The sequence below is a fragment of the Bos mutus genome, chromosome 2 (assembly GCF_027580195.1).
Source record: "Bos mutus isolate GX-2022 chromosome 2, NWIPB_WYAK_1.1, whole genome shotgun sequence".
Lineage (NCBI taxonomy): Eukaryota > Metazoa > Chordata > Mammalia > Artiodactyla > Bovidae > Bos > Bos mutus.
Window position 1 is genome coordinate 46,504,476 of NC_091618.1, and position 17,937 is coordinate 46,522,412.

At 42.6% G+C, this 17,937-nt stretch overlaps 1 protein-coding gene across 1 annotated transcript in view; it reads right to left on the bottom strand.

Moving 5' to 3' along the window:
* Positions 1–1,502: 1,502 nt before the first annotated feature.
* LOC102281032 (aldehyde oxidase 4-like) overlaps positions 1,503–17,937 on the bottom strand; it is a 71,366-nt gene continuing 54,931 nt past the window's right edge. Inside the window, 7 exon segments of the mRNA XM_070360536.1 lie at positions 1,503–2,467; positions 3,650–3,817; positions 6,032–6,217; positions 12,304–12,369; positions 12,531–12,645; positions 13,114–13,166; positions 14,344–14,418. Coding sequence (XP_070216637.1) covers positions 2,414–2,467; positions 3,650–3,817; positions 6,032–6,217; positions 12,304–12,369; positions 12,531–12,645; positions 13,114–13,166; positions 14,344–14,418 — 717 coding nt within the window. The 3' untranslated portion in view covers positions 1,503–2,413.

Below are 17,937 nucleotides of genomic sequence, written 5' to 3' on the forward strand. Positions count from 1 at the left end.
TGGGCCTTGTGTGTCTTTTAAGTTGAAAGGAAAAAGGCAGCAAGCATAGTACCTGCCACATAATATTATTTCTGTTCTGACAAACTTTTACTGAGCTTACAGTTAAGCAGTAGTAAAGGTAAGTTTCTATGAGTGACAAGCACTAGCAGCTTTGCCCAGAATTAATAATGATCATGTACTCTATCACTCAGAGTATGCTTGACTGTTTACTGAGTCCTCTGGCTGAAAGCTTGTATTTTACATTTCTCATACAACTATCACTGTAATAACATCTAAAATTAGACACACAATAACAGATATTTATCTAAATTAGTAATATAGATTGTTTATAATATAAACTGTCAAATTTTAAAGGCATCAATATAGCAATCTTATATTTGAAACTTGCTATCCATTAAACTGTACTATTTTTATAAATTCTTCCTCCCCAACTCTAGTTCTTCTACTTAACTAAATACTACTGAAGTGATCAGATTTATTTTGTAAAAGTCCAGTTTCTGTTATCAGAAGTCTTGTTCACACAGTCTAGGAAGTATAACACTCTTAAAATTATGTTTGTGATGAATGTGTCTTTCCTATTTTACTGCTAGAAAAATATATCAGCTACCTTATTTTTACTGTTTTGCCTGGGACAAAGAGTTTTTGTGGGCTGGGTTCCAGGTAATTTAGATTACTAGGTGAATTAATGGAGAAGGCAATGGCACCCCACTCCAGTACTCTTGCCTGGAAAATCCCATGGACGGAGGAGCCTGGTAGGCTACGGTCCATGGGGTCGAGAAGAGTCAGACACGACTGAGCGACTTCACTTTCACTTTTCACTTTCATGCATTGGAGAAGGAAATGGCAACCCACTCCAGTGTTCTTGCCTGGAGAATCCCAGGGACAGAGGAGCCTAGTGGGCTGCTGTCTATGGGGTCACACAGAGTCAGACACGACTGAAGTGACTTAGCAGGTGAATTAAAAGACAGTTAAAAACACATGTACACACACATACACACACACCCCTACTTCTCACAGAATAAGAGGCTGACTGGTGAGCCTTTCCTTTCTATTTGCCAACCTTCTCTTCTTCCAGTCTAGTTTTACACACACACAAAGAGTTGCTACAAACTTATTCTTCCACCACAAAATTACTATTAATAAATGCAGAGCTTTTTTTTTAATTGGAATATAATTGCTTTACAATGTTGTGTTGGTTTCTGTTGTACAGCAAGGTGAATCAGCTATGTGTATACGTATATCCTGTCCCTCTTGAGCCTCCCTCCCAGCACCCCCATCCCATCCCTCCAGGTCACCACAGAGCATTGAGTTGAGCTCTGTGTGCTATACAGCAGCCTCCCACTAGCTAGCCATTTTACACATGATATTGTATATAGGTCAATGCTATGTCTCAGTTCATCCCACCCTCTCCTTCCCTCCATGTCCATTCTCTACGCAAATGCAGAGCTTTAATACCTAGCACACAGATCCCAACAAATGATTTAGTTTATTCGTGTTTTCAAACTTCACAGGAGACTGAACATCTTCTCTGGCATAAGACTACATTTCCTCAGGAAAATGCAATGTAAAATAGCTAAGAAATAACTGAAAGAGAACCCTGAGGATTTTGTGGCCCTTTGATGGCAAAAGGAAGGGGGCTCTGATTTCACCTTTTAGACACTAAGCCAAAAGAAGGGACACCAGGGTGATCTGAGAGAGCCGTTTTCCTCTGTGCTGTTTCCCAGGTAAGGAAGACATGGTGCCATGATCATGGCTCATGGCAGACAAGGACCCGCTGGAGGCTCTGGATAGTTTGCCTCTCTGAGCCTCATCTACATGGGCTGCATGGGAGGAATGGCAGAAACCAAGGATTGTGCTGGGCTTTCAAGTTGGAGATCATGAGCAGGTTTCAAGCATCTCTTCCAACTCTGCCTTCAGAGACCTCTTGTCTGTGGTTTGGAGTTGGCTGACGTGGGGTATTTACAAAGTGGAAATTGGCAAATAAAACAAATCATTGATTTTTCGAGAGGAACTGGCTACTACCAGCACACCATTGGCTTTGGGGAATCCCAAGAGTTTTGGGGGTGAATGATTTTGGGGGTGAGCAAACTTGTGTAGAACAAAGTACGAGAAGTCTCTATTGAGTTGTTGGGTAATGAAAACTCCACCACTGTTGAAAATTCTCATGCTGTCGATATTCATGATAATACAAATGAAAAGAAGAATTTTTGACTCTAAACTTCCTTATACATTTTTGTGAAAATGTGAATCCTAAAACATAATCATACAGTGGTCTAAACCACAGAGAATAATGAAAAGATGCTAAAATTACCCTCGAAAATTTGGGGGCCAACCTACATTTTGCTTGGGTTTGAAAAATTTAAGGTCAAACATGTATTCTTGCAATTTTTGAGGAAAAGACGTTTTCTGAGGATTAAGACACATGGATGGACCAAGGTGTAAATGTTGATGGATCATCTCTGGGAATCTAAAGAAGATCAAAAGAAAAAATTATTAATAAAATGTTGTTATATGAAATAAGTTGTAATTCAGAAGACAAATTTTTTTTAAAAAAGAAAAGTCAATATCCATTTTATTCTTATCAAAATTAGATAATTTTCATATTTCTTTCAATCCTTGAGTTTTAAATTTCCTTATTCTCATATACTTCTTATGTTTGGGATAAGATGCATCTTATTTAGAAGCCCTGTAATTTCAAAGGCATAAAGTGCAATCTAATTCTTAAAAAGGTTTTAATTGGAGGATAATTGCTTTACAATGTTGTGTTGGTTTTTGCTATATAGCAACATGAATCAGCTGTAAGTATGCATGTATCTCCTCCATCTTGAGGAGATGAATTTTTTTTACACCAGAGACTCATTTAGGGCTGCAGTAAGCAGTTCAGTATAGAAACAGTCTCTGATGATAGTTGTAGATGTATTTTTAGCAGCTGGAAAATGGACCTATTATCTATTAGTGTGTGATTACAGGGCATATCAAAGTGTGCCCAGTGACTTGATGTGCATGCATGCTAAGTCACTTCAGTCGTGTCTGACTCTCTGCGACCCTATGGACTGTAACTTGCTAGTCTCTGTCCATGGGATTCTCCAGGCAAGAATACTGGCGTGTTGCCATGCCCTCCTCCAGGGGATCTTCCCAACCCAGGGACTGAAGCCATGCCTCTTGAGTCTCTTGCACTGGCAGGCAGGCTCTTCACCACTAGTGCCACCTGGGAAGCCCCGTGACTTGATAGTTTCATTTAAATTATTTTTATTAGTTTGCTTAACAGATATTTTCAGAATAATTGACCAGATCTGATGTCTATTTAATCTAATTTAGTTATTAAGGTAATGAAAATAGCACGTCAATTTCATCTTACAAAATGTTTAAAGTAACCTAGCATGTCCATTTGATATGAGCACCGGGTCAGTTGTGTGCTTTTATTTGGGATCTGAAACTTTAAACCATCATTTGAAGAGGGTCGCTCACTTTGCCGCTGTATTTGCAGTTTGAAGCATATAAGAAGTAGTAAGTGAAGCCAGAATGAGAATTTTCAATGGAAAAGATGAACTTGCCCTGTAATTTTTACATGGTTGTCAGATCCATACCAAGAACCTGAAAGTTCACATAAGGGGTGATTCTAACAGGGAGCTCTCCTCACCAGCCTTACCATGTCAGTGAACTGATCCACACAAGTCATTCTAATCAACTCAGGGGTTGCTGGGCTACTCAGGGTGAAAGTCTTGGTCAGCCCCCTCTCTCTGCGGGCAGCAGCCACGGCATCATATATGGCGAACAACACGGAGGATCCCAGGAACATTCCAGCCTCACCTAACCCCTGAGAAGGAGGGTAAAAGGCTATCAGAATTGCATGGTTCTTTTAGGACTAATTTATGTACACACACACACACATACACACTCACTCCTCCTGACTTTACAGCCCTCTGAATGTATTGCATCAGAATTACCAGAATCAAATTCCCACCCTACCCCCTGCTTCCCACCCTCCCCACTCCCGCCATCACTCCCCCGCCTGCTGATTTGTGTGTGTGGGGTCCTCCTCAGAGTGGCTCCTGAAAATGTCCCAGGGGCATCAGGACAGTGGACAGCTAAAATCTGTCTCTCCCTGCCCCCCCACCGCACCTCCCCCCACCCAGGTAAAGTTCTGGAGACAGAAGCCCTCAGGGCCCTCTAGGATACTCCAACTGCAGCTCCAGAGTATTTTCACTGAACTCAAGACCACAACAAAACAACAATAATATTTGTAGTTGAGCTTGAAAGACAGTGAGATGGTTGCCCCTGGAGGGTGGACTGTGGAAGTCTTTGTATGTGTTAACTTCCTTGACTGTGTGTTGGGTGCTTTTGAATGAACAATGTGGTGGCATTACATGCTGAATAATTCAGCAATGCTTCTTTTTACTAATTTTTCCTCTTTCTTTCTTCAGCGTGTTCTGGTCCTTGGTCTGTGTCCAGGGCCTTAGTGGAGAGATAGGTCCAAGGGCCCAAGCAGATAAAGGCTATCCCAGTCTGTGGTGTTCTCTCTGAAGCAAATGTAGGGGAGAGAGGGAGAGGAGGAGCTGGCAGAAGGAGGGTTTTCCTCTGAGGAGAGGGGAGGCAGGGAGAGCAGGCAGTAGACCGGGCAGAGAGGTGGCTAGGTCCTGAGGGTCTGGGCTGTGCCCTGTGCCAGGATGGTCTTTGGCAATGTCCCTGGTCAATGTCTGGCGAAGTGGAGGTAGAGATCATTTGGACAGGAAGTCTCACCTTCCTCCCAACCTGACCTACTCCTAATAAAGAAAGCGAATTCTCTGAAAGCCTGAGGTTAAAGTTGCCATCTGTCTGGCCAGATGTGGTCAGAGAACAGAACTTCCATTGGAGAAGTTGTGTGTTTTCCACACGTGTTTGAGGACCTTGCCCTAAGTCTTTATGAGCCAGTGAGAGCTCTTTGGCTCTATGGAGCCTGGGGTCAACACCTCCTGTATTTGTGGCATTAACACCTCAGAGTAAACTGTCAGTGAGAAGCATGTGTGAAAGTTTATCCTGACTTGGGGAGAGTGTGGGGAGAGGCAGTGTAGATAAGAAAGACTTGAGTCTGGAGGGCATGGGAAGGTTGCAGAAAAGAAGGTCCAGGGCCAGTGAAATATGTCTACTTCAGTTTAATCTCATGGTGGCACTTAGCCTAATGACCCAAGATGTCTGCTTACTCCTTGGCCCTTCTTGTCTGATTCAAACTCATTTCATAATCTCTCCTGAGAGCAACTGAACAACAGCCCGAGAGTGAAGACTCTACTTGGGCTTCTGAAGTCAGTGAATGTTTGCTTTTTTCCCTTCTTTTGGGATTTGCAATTGCAAGGGTTAAGTGAATTCACGGGACTGCTTATATTTCTTTTTCTAAAAAAATTATTTTTATTTATTTGGCTGGGCTGGACCTTAGTCATGGTCCACTGGATCTTTAGTTGTAGCATGTGAATCCTCCCAGTTGCTGCATCGGGGATCTGGTTCCCTGACCAGGGGTCAAACCCTGGCCCCCTGCATTGGGAGCACAGAGTCTTAGCCACTGGCCCACCAGGGAAGTCCCTATTTTACTATTTATTGACAGAGTAGGTTGTTATGGGATGAATTGTGCCTCCTCAAATTCAGATGCTGAAGTCTTAACCCTGACTACCTCAGACTGTGACCATATTTGGAGATAAGGTCTTTAGAGAGATAATTAAGTTTAAGATAATTAAATCTAAGATAATTATGTTTAAGATAATTAAGGAATGAGGTTTTTGGGGTAGACCCCAATCCAGTATGACTGGTGTCCTTTTAAGAAAAAAAATGTTATGACACAGAGACACATTTAGTATATGATAAACCCATGATCATATAAAGGCACGGGGAGAAGGTGTATATCTGCCAGCCAAATAGAGGCTTCAAAACAAATTACATCTTCATCTTGGACCCCAACGTCCAGAACCGTGAGAAAATGTATCTCCATTGTTTAAGCAACCCAGTCTGTAGTGTTTTGTTAAGGCAGCCCTAACAAACTCACATAGAGGTCTTGGGTTCTTACCTTGGACGAGTAGATGGCGATGGGATTTTGGGAACGCACCAAAGTGACATTGAACTCTTCAGGTATTTCAGTGACGGTGGGGATTTTGTAGTCATCTGGACCTCGAGAGTAAAGCACGCCTTCTGGAGAGTATTTCAGCTCTTCTATGGTATAGAATCCCATGCCTTGGACAAATGCTCCTTCAATCTACCAGCAAAAATTCCAGTTCGTAAGTATGTGATATTGGTTGAATAAGTGTTTCAATGTGACTGAAAATGGAGCTCTGCACTATAGTAAGCCACTCTTGAAGGCACTGTGGTGGCTTTATGAATGGTCCCCAGGATCTGGAGCCTGCCATCCAGAGGTAGCCTGGTCTCATTCCCAGCTCTTCTCACTAGAGACCCCACCCTCCAGGGACCTGACACTTCTCAAATTCTGGATAATGTGCCAAATCCACCAGATTCATTCAGATCTCCAAGTCTTGATGGTTTTTGTGTGTATGTATATTTTTTTGGCCATGCTCATGAGGCTTTGGGATCTTAGTTTCCCAACCAGGAATTGAACCCAGGTCAGGAGAGTGAAAGCACCAAGTCCTAACCACTGGACCACCAGGAATTCCCAGGACCTCCAAGTCTTTGTAAAGCAGTTTACTCTCTTCATTGTTCACCACTCAGCTTGTCCACCTGGCAAATGCCTATTCATCCTCCAAGTCCAGTCAAAGAACAACTGCCTCTTTGGAGACTTTTGGGTCCTCCAACCATCCAAGTCCATCCTGGGTGGACTTAGGAACTGCCTCATCCAGGTTCACAGCATCTTGAACAAGTTACCCTATCAAGGTGGGATCAGAGGGCATTTTCCCTGTATACTCTCTGTTCTGGTTTTGCTCTTGCTTCACTCTCACTAGCTTGTAAGTACACTGGGGCCTGACCTTCCTGTATTCTGTCTTATTCATGGTGCCTGGTACATGGATTTTCAGTAAAATGTCTGTTGAATTACTTGTAAAAGAAGCTACTCTCTTAACTTGTCCCACCTTCTCCCCCTCTCAGGTCCACAAGTCTGTTCTCTGTGTCTGCCTCTCTATTCCTGCCCTGCAAAGAGGTTTATCAGTACCATTTTTCTAGATTCCATATATATGGGTGAACATATGATATTTGTTTTTCTCTTTCAGACTTACTTCACTCTGTATAACAGACTACTCTAGGTTCAATGAATTGAGAGAGTAGCATTGAAACAGACATTACTGTATGTAAAGTAGGTATCTAAAGGGAAGTTGTTGTATAACACAGAACACCCAACCTGGTATTCTGTGACAACCTGGAGGGGTGGGATGGGGTGGGGGTGGAAGAGAGGCTCAAGAGGGAGGGGAATGTATGTACACTTATGGCTGATCCACCTTGTTGTACGGCGGAAATCAACACAACATTGTACAGCAATTGTCCTCCAATTAAAAAAAAGCAGTTAAAAGCAATTAAAAAAAATAAAGAAGCTAACATTAAAGGAACATGAACTAGAATAAATAGAACCATGACATTGTATTTATTATAATTTCTGCACTTCATTATTTCCTTTTTTATAAATTACTATGGAGAGTAGATCAGTGTTAAACAAGGTGGGCTGGAAGAAATATTTTTATTAAATTAAATATTTTAAAATTAAAGCCATGCTGTGTCCTGTTTACAAATGACTGTGTTCTTAGGAAAAGGAAGGTCTTGTTTAAAAGGAGTATTTTCCTGGAGGTTAAAAATTGAAGTAGAGTTTGCATTTTATTGAAATGTAAAATTACAGAATAAGATAAACAAATTTAAACACTAAATTTGAATATTTCCAAATGCTTGTCCCTAAGGAAAAGATCAAATTCCAAGAGTTGCAGTTTAACCCACTTGTGGTTTTCTTTCCTTTTCCAATGGAAAAAATGCAAGATTTTCCTGATCATGACCTCTCCCTTTTTGCCTCTGCTTAAGCAATGAAGAGGCAGGAATGAGCTGGGAGGAAGGGAAGAAAAGGGAATGGGAGGTGGGGCTTGTGGTTCCTAAGCCTTACCCGCTTGCAGTGAATTTCAGGTTAAAAGTGCTTTTGTACTATGAAGTAAACTATAAGCAAGGTGAAAAGACAACCTTCAGGACGGGAGAAAATAATAGCAAATGAAGCAACTGACAAAGAATTAATCTCAAAGATGTACAAACAGCTCATGCAGCTTAATTCCAAATGGGCCAAGGAACTAAACATACATTTCTCCAAAGAAGACATACAGATGGCTAACAAACACATGAAAAAATGTGCAACATCACTCATTATCAGAGAAATGCAAATCAAAACCACAATGAGATACCATCTCACGCCGGTCAGAATGGCTGCTATACAAAAGTCTACAAACAATAAATGCTGGAGAGGGTGTGGAGAAAAGAGAACCCTCTTACACTGTTGGTGGGAATGCAAATTAGTACAGCCACTATGGAGAACAGTGTGGAGATTCCTTAAAAAACTGGAAATAGAACTGCCATATAACCCAGCAATCCCACTCCTGGGCATACACACCAAGGAAACCAGAATTGAAAGAGACACGTGTACCCCAATGTTCATCGCAGCACTGTTTATAATAGCCAGGACATGGAAGCAACCTAGATGTCCATCAGCAGACGAGTGGATAAGAAAGCTGTGGTACATATACACAATGGAGTATTACTCAGCCATTAAAAAGAATACATTTGAATCAGTTCTAATGAGGTGGGTGAAACTGGAGCCTATTATACAGAGTGAAGTAAGTCAGAAAGAGAAACACCAATGCAGTATATTAACATATATACATGGAATTTAGAAAGGTGGTAATGACAACCGTATATGTGAGACAGCAAAAAAGATACAAAGAACAGACTTTTGGACTCTGTGGAAGAAGGCGAGGGTGGGATGATTTAAGAGAATAGCACTGAAATATGTATATTACCATATGTGAAATAGATGACCAGTCCAGGTTTGATGCATGAAACGGCACTCAAAGCCGATGCACTGGGACAACCCAGAGGGATGGGATGGGGAGGGGAGTGGGAGGGGGTTTGGGATGGGGGACACATGTACAGAAGTGGCTGATTCATGTCAATGTATGGCAAAAACCACCACAATATTGTAAAGTAATTAGCCTCCAATTATAATAAATAATTAAAAAAAAAAATGGGGAATCCAGTCCCAGCCTAGCAAAGTTATGATGGAGCTAGTCTGGGCCTGGGTGGGCCAGGGATCCTCATTTCCAATAAACTCTACAGATCTTCTGTTGCAGACTCTGAGGATCACATTTTGAGAAATACCGAGTGGCCCATCTGTTCCTTATAAAGTACATCAATCTATACAAACCAGGACTATATAAACCTAGGACTTAGGACAGCGGGAAGCTGTTTGCATACTAAAGCACCACAGGTCTGTCGGGTGTGAAGCCAAGCTGCTCAGCGGGTGTAGACTGTTCCTCAGGTGTGGAATGGCACTAGCTGACTCCCTGTCACGGGGCTGATCGGTAGGTTTCAGGTGGGCTGATGCTGCTGGTTTGTGGGAACCCACTGTGAGTTAGAGGCTACAAAAAAAGCAAAGTATGCCAACAGCTGGAAAGGTTTTAACTCTAAATTTAAAAAGCCTTTGGTCATGTTCATTTTATTTGTGAGATAAAAATCAGAAATTCAGCAAGAGGGGAAAAACTTTAAGCATTTCTTTTTCCCTTCTATTTTGCTACATTGTGGTCTACTTAAAACCAATATTAATATGAATACTGTTGTAACTTTCTATTAGGTATTTATATAATGTTCCCTAATTATGAACATATTAATGTCCACTGAGGACTCAGATCATGAACTCCTTATTGCAAAATTCAGACTTAAATTGAAGAAAGTAGCAAAGACCACTAGACCATTCAGGTGTAACCTAAATCAAATCCCTTATGATTATACAGTGGAAGGGACAAATAGATTCAAGGGATTAGATCCGATAGAATGCCTGAAGAACTGCAGACGGAGGTTCATAACATTGTACAGGAGACGGTGATCAAAACTATCCCCAAGAAAAAGAAATGCAAAGGCAAAGTGGTTGTCTGAGGAGGCCTTACATATAGCTGAGAAAAAGAGAAGCTAAAGGCAAAGGAGAAAAGGAAAGATATATCCATCTGAATTCAGACTTCCAAAGAATAGCAAGGAGAGATAAGAAAGTCTTCTTAAGTGATCAATGCAAAGGAATAGAGGAAAATAACAGAATGGGAAAGACTAGAGATCTCTTCAGGGAGAAGGAAATGGCAACCCACTCCAGTATTCTTGCCTGGAGAATTCCGTGGACAGAGGAGCCTGGTGGGCTGCTGTCTATGGGGTCGCACAGAGTCAGACACGACTGAAGCGACTTAGCAGCAGCAGAGATCTCTTCAAGAAAATTAGAGTTACCAAGGGAACATTTCATGCAAAGACGGGCACAATTAAGGACAGAAACAGTATGGACCTAAAAGAAGCAGAAGATATTAAGAAGAGGTGGCAAGAATATACAGAAGAACTATACAAAAAAGATCTTAATGACCCAGATAACCATGATGGTGTGATCACTCACCTAGAACCAGACATCCTGGAATGCAAAGTCAAGTGGGCCTTTAGAAGCATTGCTATGAACAAAGCTAGTAGAGGTAATGGAACTCCAACTAAGCTGTTTCAAATCCTAAAAGATGATGCGTGAAAGTGCTGCACTCAATATGCCAGCAAATCTGGAAAACTCAGCAGTGGCCACAGGACTGGAAAAGGTCAGTATTCATCCCAATTCCAAAGAAAGGCAATGTCAAAGAATGTTTAAACTACCACACAATTGCACTCATCTCACATGCTAGCAAAGTAATGCTCAAAATTCTCCAAGCTAGGCTGCAACAGTACATGAACCAAAAACTTCTAGATGTTCAAGCTGGATTTGGAAAAGGCAGAGAAACCAGAGATCAAATTGCCAACTTCTTTTGGATCATCAAAAAAGCAAGAGAATTCCAGAAAAACATTTACTTCTTGAAACTGTGTGGATCACAACAAACTGGAAATTTCTTCAAAAGATGGGAATACCACACCACCTCACCTGCCTTGGAAATATGTATGCAGATCAAGAAGCAACAGTTAAAATTGGACATGGAACAATGGACTGGTTCCAAATTGGGAAAGAAGTATGTTAAGACTGTATACTGTACCTTTCTTATTTGACTTATATGCAGACTACATCATGAGAAATGCCAGGCTGGATGAAGCACAAGCTGGAATCAAGATTGCTGGGAGAAATATCAATAACCTCAGATATGTAGATGACACCACCTTTAGGACAGAAAGTAAAGAGGAACTAAAGAGCCTCTTGATGAAAGTGAAAGAGGAAAGGGAAAAAGCTGGCTTAAAACTCAACATTCAAAAAGCAAAGATCATGGCATCTGGTCCCATCACTTCATGGAAACAATGGAAACAGTGACAGACTCTTGAAGTTGGTGACTGCAGCCATGAAAGTAAAAGACACTTTCTCCTTGGAAGAAAAGCTATGATCAACCTAGACAGCATATTAAAAAGCAGAGATACTACTTTGCTGACAAAGGTCCATATAATCAAAGCTACGGTTTTTCTAGTAGTCATGTATGGATGTGAGAGTTGGACCATAAAGAAAGCTGAGTGCTGAAGAATTGATCCTTTTGAACTGTGATGATGGATAAGACTCTTGAGAGTCCCTTGGACTGCAAGGAGATCAAGCCAGTCTATCCTAAAGGAAATCAGTCCTGAATATTCATCAGAAAGACTGATGCTGAAGCTGAAACTCCAATACACTGGCCACCTGATGCGAAGAACTGACTCATTTGAAAAGACCCTGATGCTGGGAAAGATTGAAGACAGGAGGAGAAGGGGATGACAGAGGATGAGATGGTTGGATGGCATCACCAACTTGATGGACATTAGTTTGATGGACATGAGTTTGAGCAAGCTCTGGGAGTTGGTGATGGACAGGGAAGCCTGGTGTGCTGCAGTCCATAGGGTCACAAAGAGTCGGACACAACTGAGCAACTGAACTGAATGGAACTGAGGCTAAATCAGAAAGCTAAATTAGAAATCATACATATTCCTGCCATAAAGGCAACCACTGAAGAAAAGACAACTTTTTCTTGAATATTCTTCCAATATCTTATCTATTTGTGTGTGCAGTGTATACTGTATATTGTAGAATTCTTGTATCAGGCATAAACAACATTTAGAGGACTCTGGGAAAGAATTTTCTAAAGGGAACTGACCAAAAGCCCCTGTGGCGGCAGTTCGGGTATCACGCACCTGTCCAATGTCCACAGCTGGGTTTATGCTGAAAGCAGCATCCATGAAGATGTCAGTCCTAAGGAGCTGAAAACACATGAGAGAAAATGCACAATGGGAAACACTGTTTACTTAAAATAGATCTGGACTCCAATTATGTATCTGTCCCTGGTGCTTCCACTGGGAGAACCTTTACAGCACAGAAAACAATGTTTGTGAAGATGGTGAACACAAACGCCGCTCTTTACCTTATGAGCCCCTGTGAGACAGTCGACTTCAACCTCGGAACAGGATGCTCCATAAACAAAATATGGGAAAGCGTTACCTTCCCCCTTCTTCCAGTCCATATTTGTCTGGTAGCCTCTGAGAAGAGAAGTCAGGAGTGAAAAGAAAAGGCATTTTCCCCACTAGTGGACTGAACGCCCACTGAGCTCTGGGTCCTGGAGATGAAGAGAGCACCCACCCTGTGGCTGATGCTTCTCTTCCCATTTCCTGAGAGTGGGGTGGTAGTGATCAGAGTTGCAAGAGAACCACCGCAGACGTGGGGAGAAGGTCCACTGGTGTCCCACCCCTGCCCTCCACTGCACAGTTGCTGGGATGGTCAGAGTGGCACGTAGGGAGCTATGGCGTCCCTTCTGGTTGGTTAATAGCATGGCGGACCCTGGGAGTCCTTGGTCCTCCCCCACCTCCCTTCGCACCCCATGACCCAGGGCTGAGGGTTGACAAGGGGCCCAGAAGAGCTCCAGGGCTCTCAGGGCACTTGGTCAGATAGCTGAGTGCACACCATCCTTGCCTAAGTGTAATCTAAGCCAAAACAAGAACGTCCTTTACTTGAAATATCCAGTAGTGGAGAGACTGATGGATTCTTTGTAGGCTTCTGAAATCTGGAAGAGATGATTGGTTACAAAGAAATAAAAGTTTGGGGAAAGCAAGAGAAAGGCCTTCCATGAGGGGCTTGCTTCCTCTAGTTTGCACTGAGCTCTGTATCTAGGTTCCCCTGGAGTGAGATTCACGGCCATACAAGCCACAGGTCAGGCTTTCCAAGGGAGGCGCTTAAAGGCAGCTGCTGGCTGTACTCCAGGACTCTCTATTTTTTGAGATTGTAGTATGAAGTTTATTATTTTTTCACCCTTTTTGGCTTTTTAAATCAGAAAACGGGCTAGGCCGCATTCATGCACTTATGTACATTAGGTATGCACACAGGTATGTATACCTATTTTTATACACACATATATGTATATGTGTATATGCATGTATGTATTCTTACCCTGACTTTTTCCCAAATAATTTGAATGGCTGTCTCAGTGTATTATGTCAGCTTCCTGCTGGAATAAACTGGGTGGGGCTGGGAATAATACTACTAATGGCTATAATAATAAAAAATAATAATTAATCATTATATTAATTAAATATAGCTTATTATATTTAATATAATTATATTAATTAAATAATTATTATAAAGTTATTAAAATAGAGTAATCTTTTGATATTAGGACTGCTATTATCTCTGTTGCTCTGGTGAGAAAACCAAGGCCTTGAGGCACCATGGGACAGGCCCAGGGGGCCTGGGCAGTGACAGGGCAGGGCAGCAATACTGGGTGTGTTTCCGTTCAGACCCTCTGCTGTCATTGGGGCTTCCTTGGTGGCTCAGATGGTAAAGAATCTGACTGCAAGGCAGGAAACCTGGGTTCCATCTCTGGGTAGGGAAGATCCCTTGGAGAAGGAAATAGCAACTCACTCCAGTATTCTGGCCTGGAGAATTCCATGGACAGAGGAACCTGGTGGGCTACAGTCCATGGGGTTACAAAGAGTTAGACACAACTGAGTGACTAACACTTATTACTTATGCTGTCATCATGCTCTGTGTGAGACTGGGCTCTGAAATAAAGTCACATTGCAAGGAACACAGACATCTCTCTTACTCTTTTGGAAAAGCAGAAGTAATGTTAAGAAATGTTTTGTCCTTGAAAGGGCACCACAAATTGGTCCATGCACGCAGGATTTGACCCACCTGGGTGTATCTGCCCTTTTCCGGGCAAGGGTGATAAAGAAAACACTTACCCACGCCTCCCACGTTCCCCTGGGGTTTTTCCTGATGACTGGCTCAAGACGGGCCTTAAGAATTTGGCAGGCATTCTAAAAAGAAATATTTGAAATATCAGAAATGAAGGCCTCAGGGAACAGCAAAATACTTAAATCAATTCAAATGTAGATGATCAGTTTTGTGAACCTGCTTCCTAGTCCTCTGGGCAGGGCTTCTTAAATGTGAGTCACGGATGGAACCCCTCTGAGGGAGACAGACATCCTGTGGCTCCTGAGGTGTTGACTGAAAATTATTTTTATTATCATCTTGTTTAAATATGTGTTAACATAAAGTTAGATAAAGTCTGTTTATAGTTATAGCTCTTTGATAACTCTAAAGCAAAAATAAAATGACAAAGCATGCAAACCAATCTATAGACCAATAAAATTCTGAATAACATTAATTTAGTGGGTTGCTGATGTTGTTTTTCTGAAGCTAAACTGCTGCTTGGAATGAAGAACGGTCTGGAGTGCTGAGGCATACATACTTCGGAGTTGATGTGCCTAGCGTGTGCCAATTGATGGATCAATTTTCTCTCTTATTTAAATTGCTATGGATTTTTATTTTGCACTTCGTACTTTGCCATCATTTGCTATTCACTGGGCAAGGAAACATCATTCATGTATCAAGTCCATCTCTGCTATTGTTACCTTGACACAAAGTATACTTCTTGGTCCCAAATGTGGACAAAGAGATCTCTTGGCAATACTCCACTTATAAAGTGGTCATTCTGATGATGCAAAACATGCCTGCTTTAAATTTTCAAAGATTTTCATTGAAATGAAGATAAAAATTATTGAGATGAAATCTCAGACCCTTAAGATTACCCCTACTGATCCCCAGGTGTTGGTGGGCCTCAGCTTGGCTTCCACTCAATTCAAATACAAATCTATTTACTTGTCTGCCCTTAGTTACTCCTCTCAGACTCAGAGCGCCCCCCCACACCCTCTCTTGGTTTCTATTTCTTCTATTCTGTCTTCTTGTCTTTGGGAAATGGCCTCTCGCTTCTCATGTATCAGGGAGATCCCTGTTTTCATAAATCCGCCTTTGCTGGCTCATTCGATTTTTCAATACTGACCTCATTACCAACAGGTACCTTCTACAAGGGTGCCACATTCAAGACAAACTTGAGTCAGAGTTCCCGCCTGTCTGAAGCTCAGCTGTTCTTCCCCTTACTGGCACCCTGACCACATGCTCCTGTGCAAAGCTTTACAGTCAACAGTGCGAGGGGCTCCTGAGGTAAGTTTTCCCTTAAGAAAGTGAGATGTTGTAGAGAATTTTGCCATCTTGTATAACCTCCTGAATGCCTTTTCTTCCTACATAGAATTCTCTCACTTTACGTTCTCCGATAAGGTCACCTCCTCCTATTGAAGCTCCAAATGTCAGATACTAATGTTTATGGCTTCCTTTGCATTATAGAAAAATTTGAAATACACCAAAGTAAGGAGGGTAGTACAATATTCTCCACTTACAACCTTATCCAGCTTTAACAGTGAGCAGGTACAGCCCGCCTCCGCCCTCAGTTCTCTGTCTCACCTCTCCTGCCTGCCTCCTACTCTGCTTCCTCCTGGCTGTTCAGGTACCAGGCTCAGGGTCAGCACCTGCCTGACTTCCCTGCCGCCTAAGATGGCACTCTCAACACTTCCACTTGCTCTTTTCATAATTTCCTGATTCATGACACCTGACATTGCCTTTCTTTTTTTCTTTCTTTCTTATTATTTAATAATTTGTTGTTTACTGACAGGATGTTAAAAGGCTTTGCTAACTCATTTTAGGCTAAGGACCCACAAGAATGAGACTGGTAGCTGACAAACAGCCCCTCATTCCAAATCGAGGTGCTCTACCTCCTATGCAGGTCATGCAGAGAAAGGGTGGCTGCACACACACTCCCTCACCCGCCTCAGTGGGATCAGAGGGCTGAAGCCAGGAGACTAGAAACTTGTAATGAGGGAGAGGGTGTCACAAGGAGAAGGATGTTGGTGCCCTGGGGTCTCCGTCTCTTCAGGGAGGAGGGGCAGGCAGAGCTTTCCCCATGCTGAGCCCAGGGAGAGGTGCTTCAGAGTTACTCCAAGACCTTGATATGCATTCCCCAGAGCTCGGGTCCCTGAAGACCGGAGTCTGCTTCTGAATCAAGTCTGCAGGTAAGAGGCTGCCAGTGGCAGGCTGGGGCCCTGGAGGGCCAGCTCTGGGAGGCACCATCCCCCCATTCACCACCAGTCCCCAGAGGTACACATGTTCTGGGTGGTGTCTGTGCTGTGGATGCCGCCCTGGGTGATATTTTTTTTCTCTGTATTTAACCATTCCATTTTAAGACAAAATTCAGAAGACAAAATCAAAATGAAAGCAGTCTTCTCTGCTTGCTGCTTTCTATGCTTTGTGGTATTTAATACTTCGTCAATCTCTACTTCTGTAGGCCTAAATGTACTAATGTGTATTGATTTACCTCATCCTCTTACTGATGCTTTTAATTTGAAATTATTCAGGACTTCTCTGCAAGGCATTTTTTTCTTTTTTATAGCTATTTCCTATACTTTACTCCCATATAAATGACTTGAGATTTAAAAAAGAATTCTGGGGTTCTGAAATTAACAACTTCACTTTCCTCAGCCAACGGACAGCCTATGTACACAGGGCTAGAGCCACTGTCTCCTTTGCAGCCAATGAAGCCCCAGCTTCTGCTCCACGTGGTTCTTTTGAAAATCTGGCATGATGGTTGGCTGACAAAGAGTCTAGAGCCTTGGGAAGCTGTGAACCTCAAAAGCTCTTCGTAATTAACCCACCATGGAAACCCACTGCAAAGCTGTGGGAGGCCTGATGGCAACTGGGTGACCAAATTCTCCTCCTTTCCTCCCAAGTAGCTCTCTCTGGATCTGCCAGACACAGCTCTGTCCAAATCAGACAGCGGAAGCCAGTGTGTAGGAAGGCTTCGTTTTGAGATCTCCTACATTTTTAGACTTCAGGTGAAGGATTTTACTTTGTCTCAAAGGTGGCCCAGCAATATCCACATAGTTCTATTAATAAACGAAGTTTCCATGTTGTAAGCTGTACTTTGCCCACTGATTTTTGAAAGCAATCTTATTCTTGTATGTATTTTTTGGTGACTCTATAACTGTTATGACATAATTTCTGTTGCCCTGCCTCCCAGCTCTGGCTAACCTCTAATCTCTAGATTTAAAAGGACCCCCTGTATCAGAGCTTCCCTTGTGGCTCAGCTGGTAAAGAATCCGTCCATAGTGTGGGAGACCTGGGTTCGATCCCTGGGTTGGGAAGATCCCCTGGAGAAAGGAAAGGCTACCCACTCCAGTATTCTGGCCTGGAGAATTCCATGGGCTGTATAGGCCATGGGGTCACAAAGAGTCAGACACGACTGAGTGACTTTCACTTTTACTTTCCTGTATCAGAGCTTCCTGAAAGTGGGGAGGCCCCTCAGTAGAAAGAGGAGGCAGCTGGCCTGGGGCTCAGGGTGGGGCTGGGGCAGGTCACAAGTGGCTAAAGCCATAGAGAGGCATGGCCCAGGTTAAAGCTGCCTGGAAGGGGCTCTCTAGGGAGCTCACGATGGCACCCACGAGGGG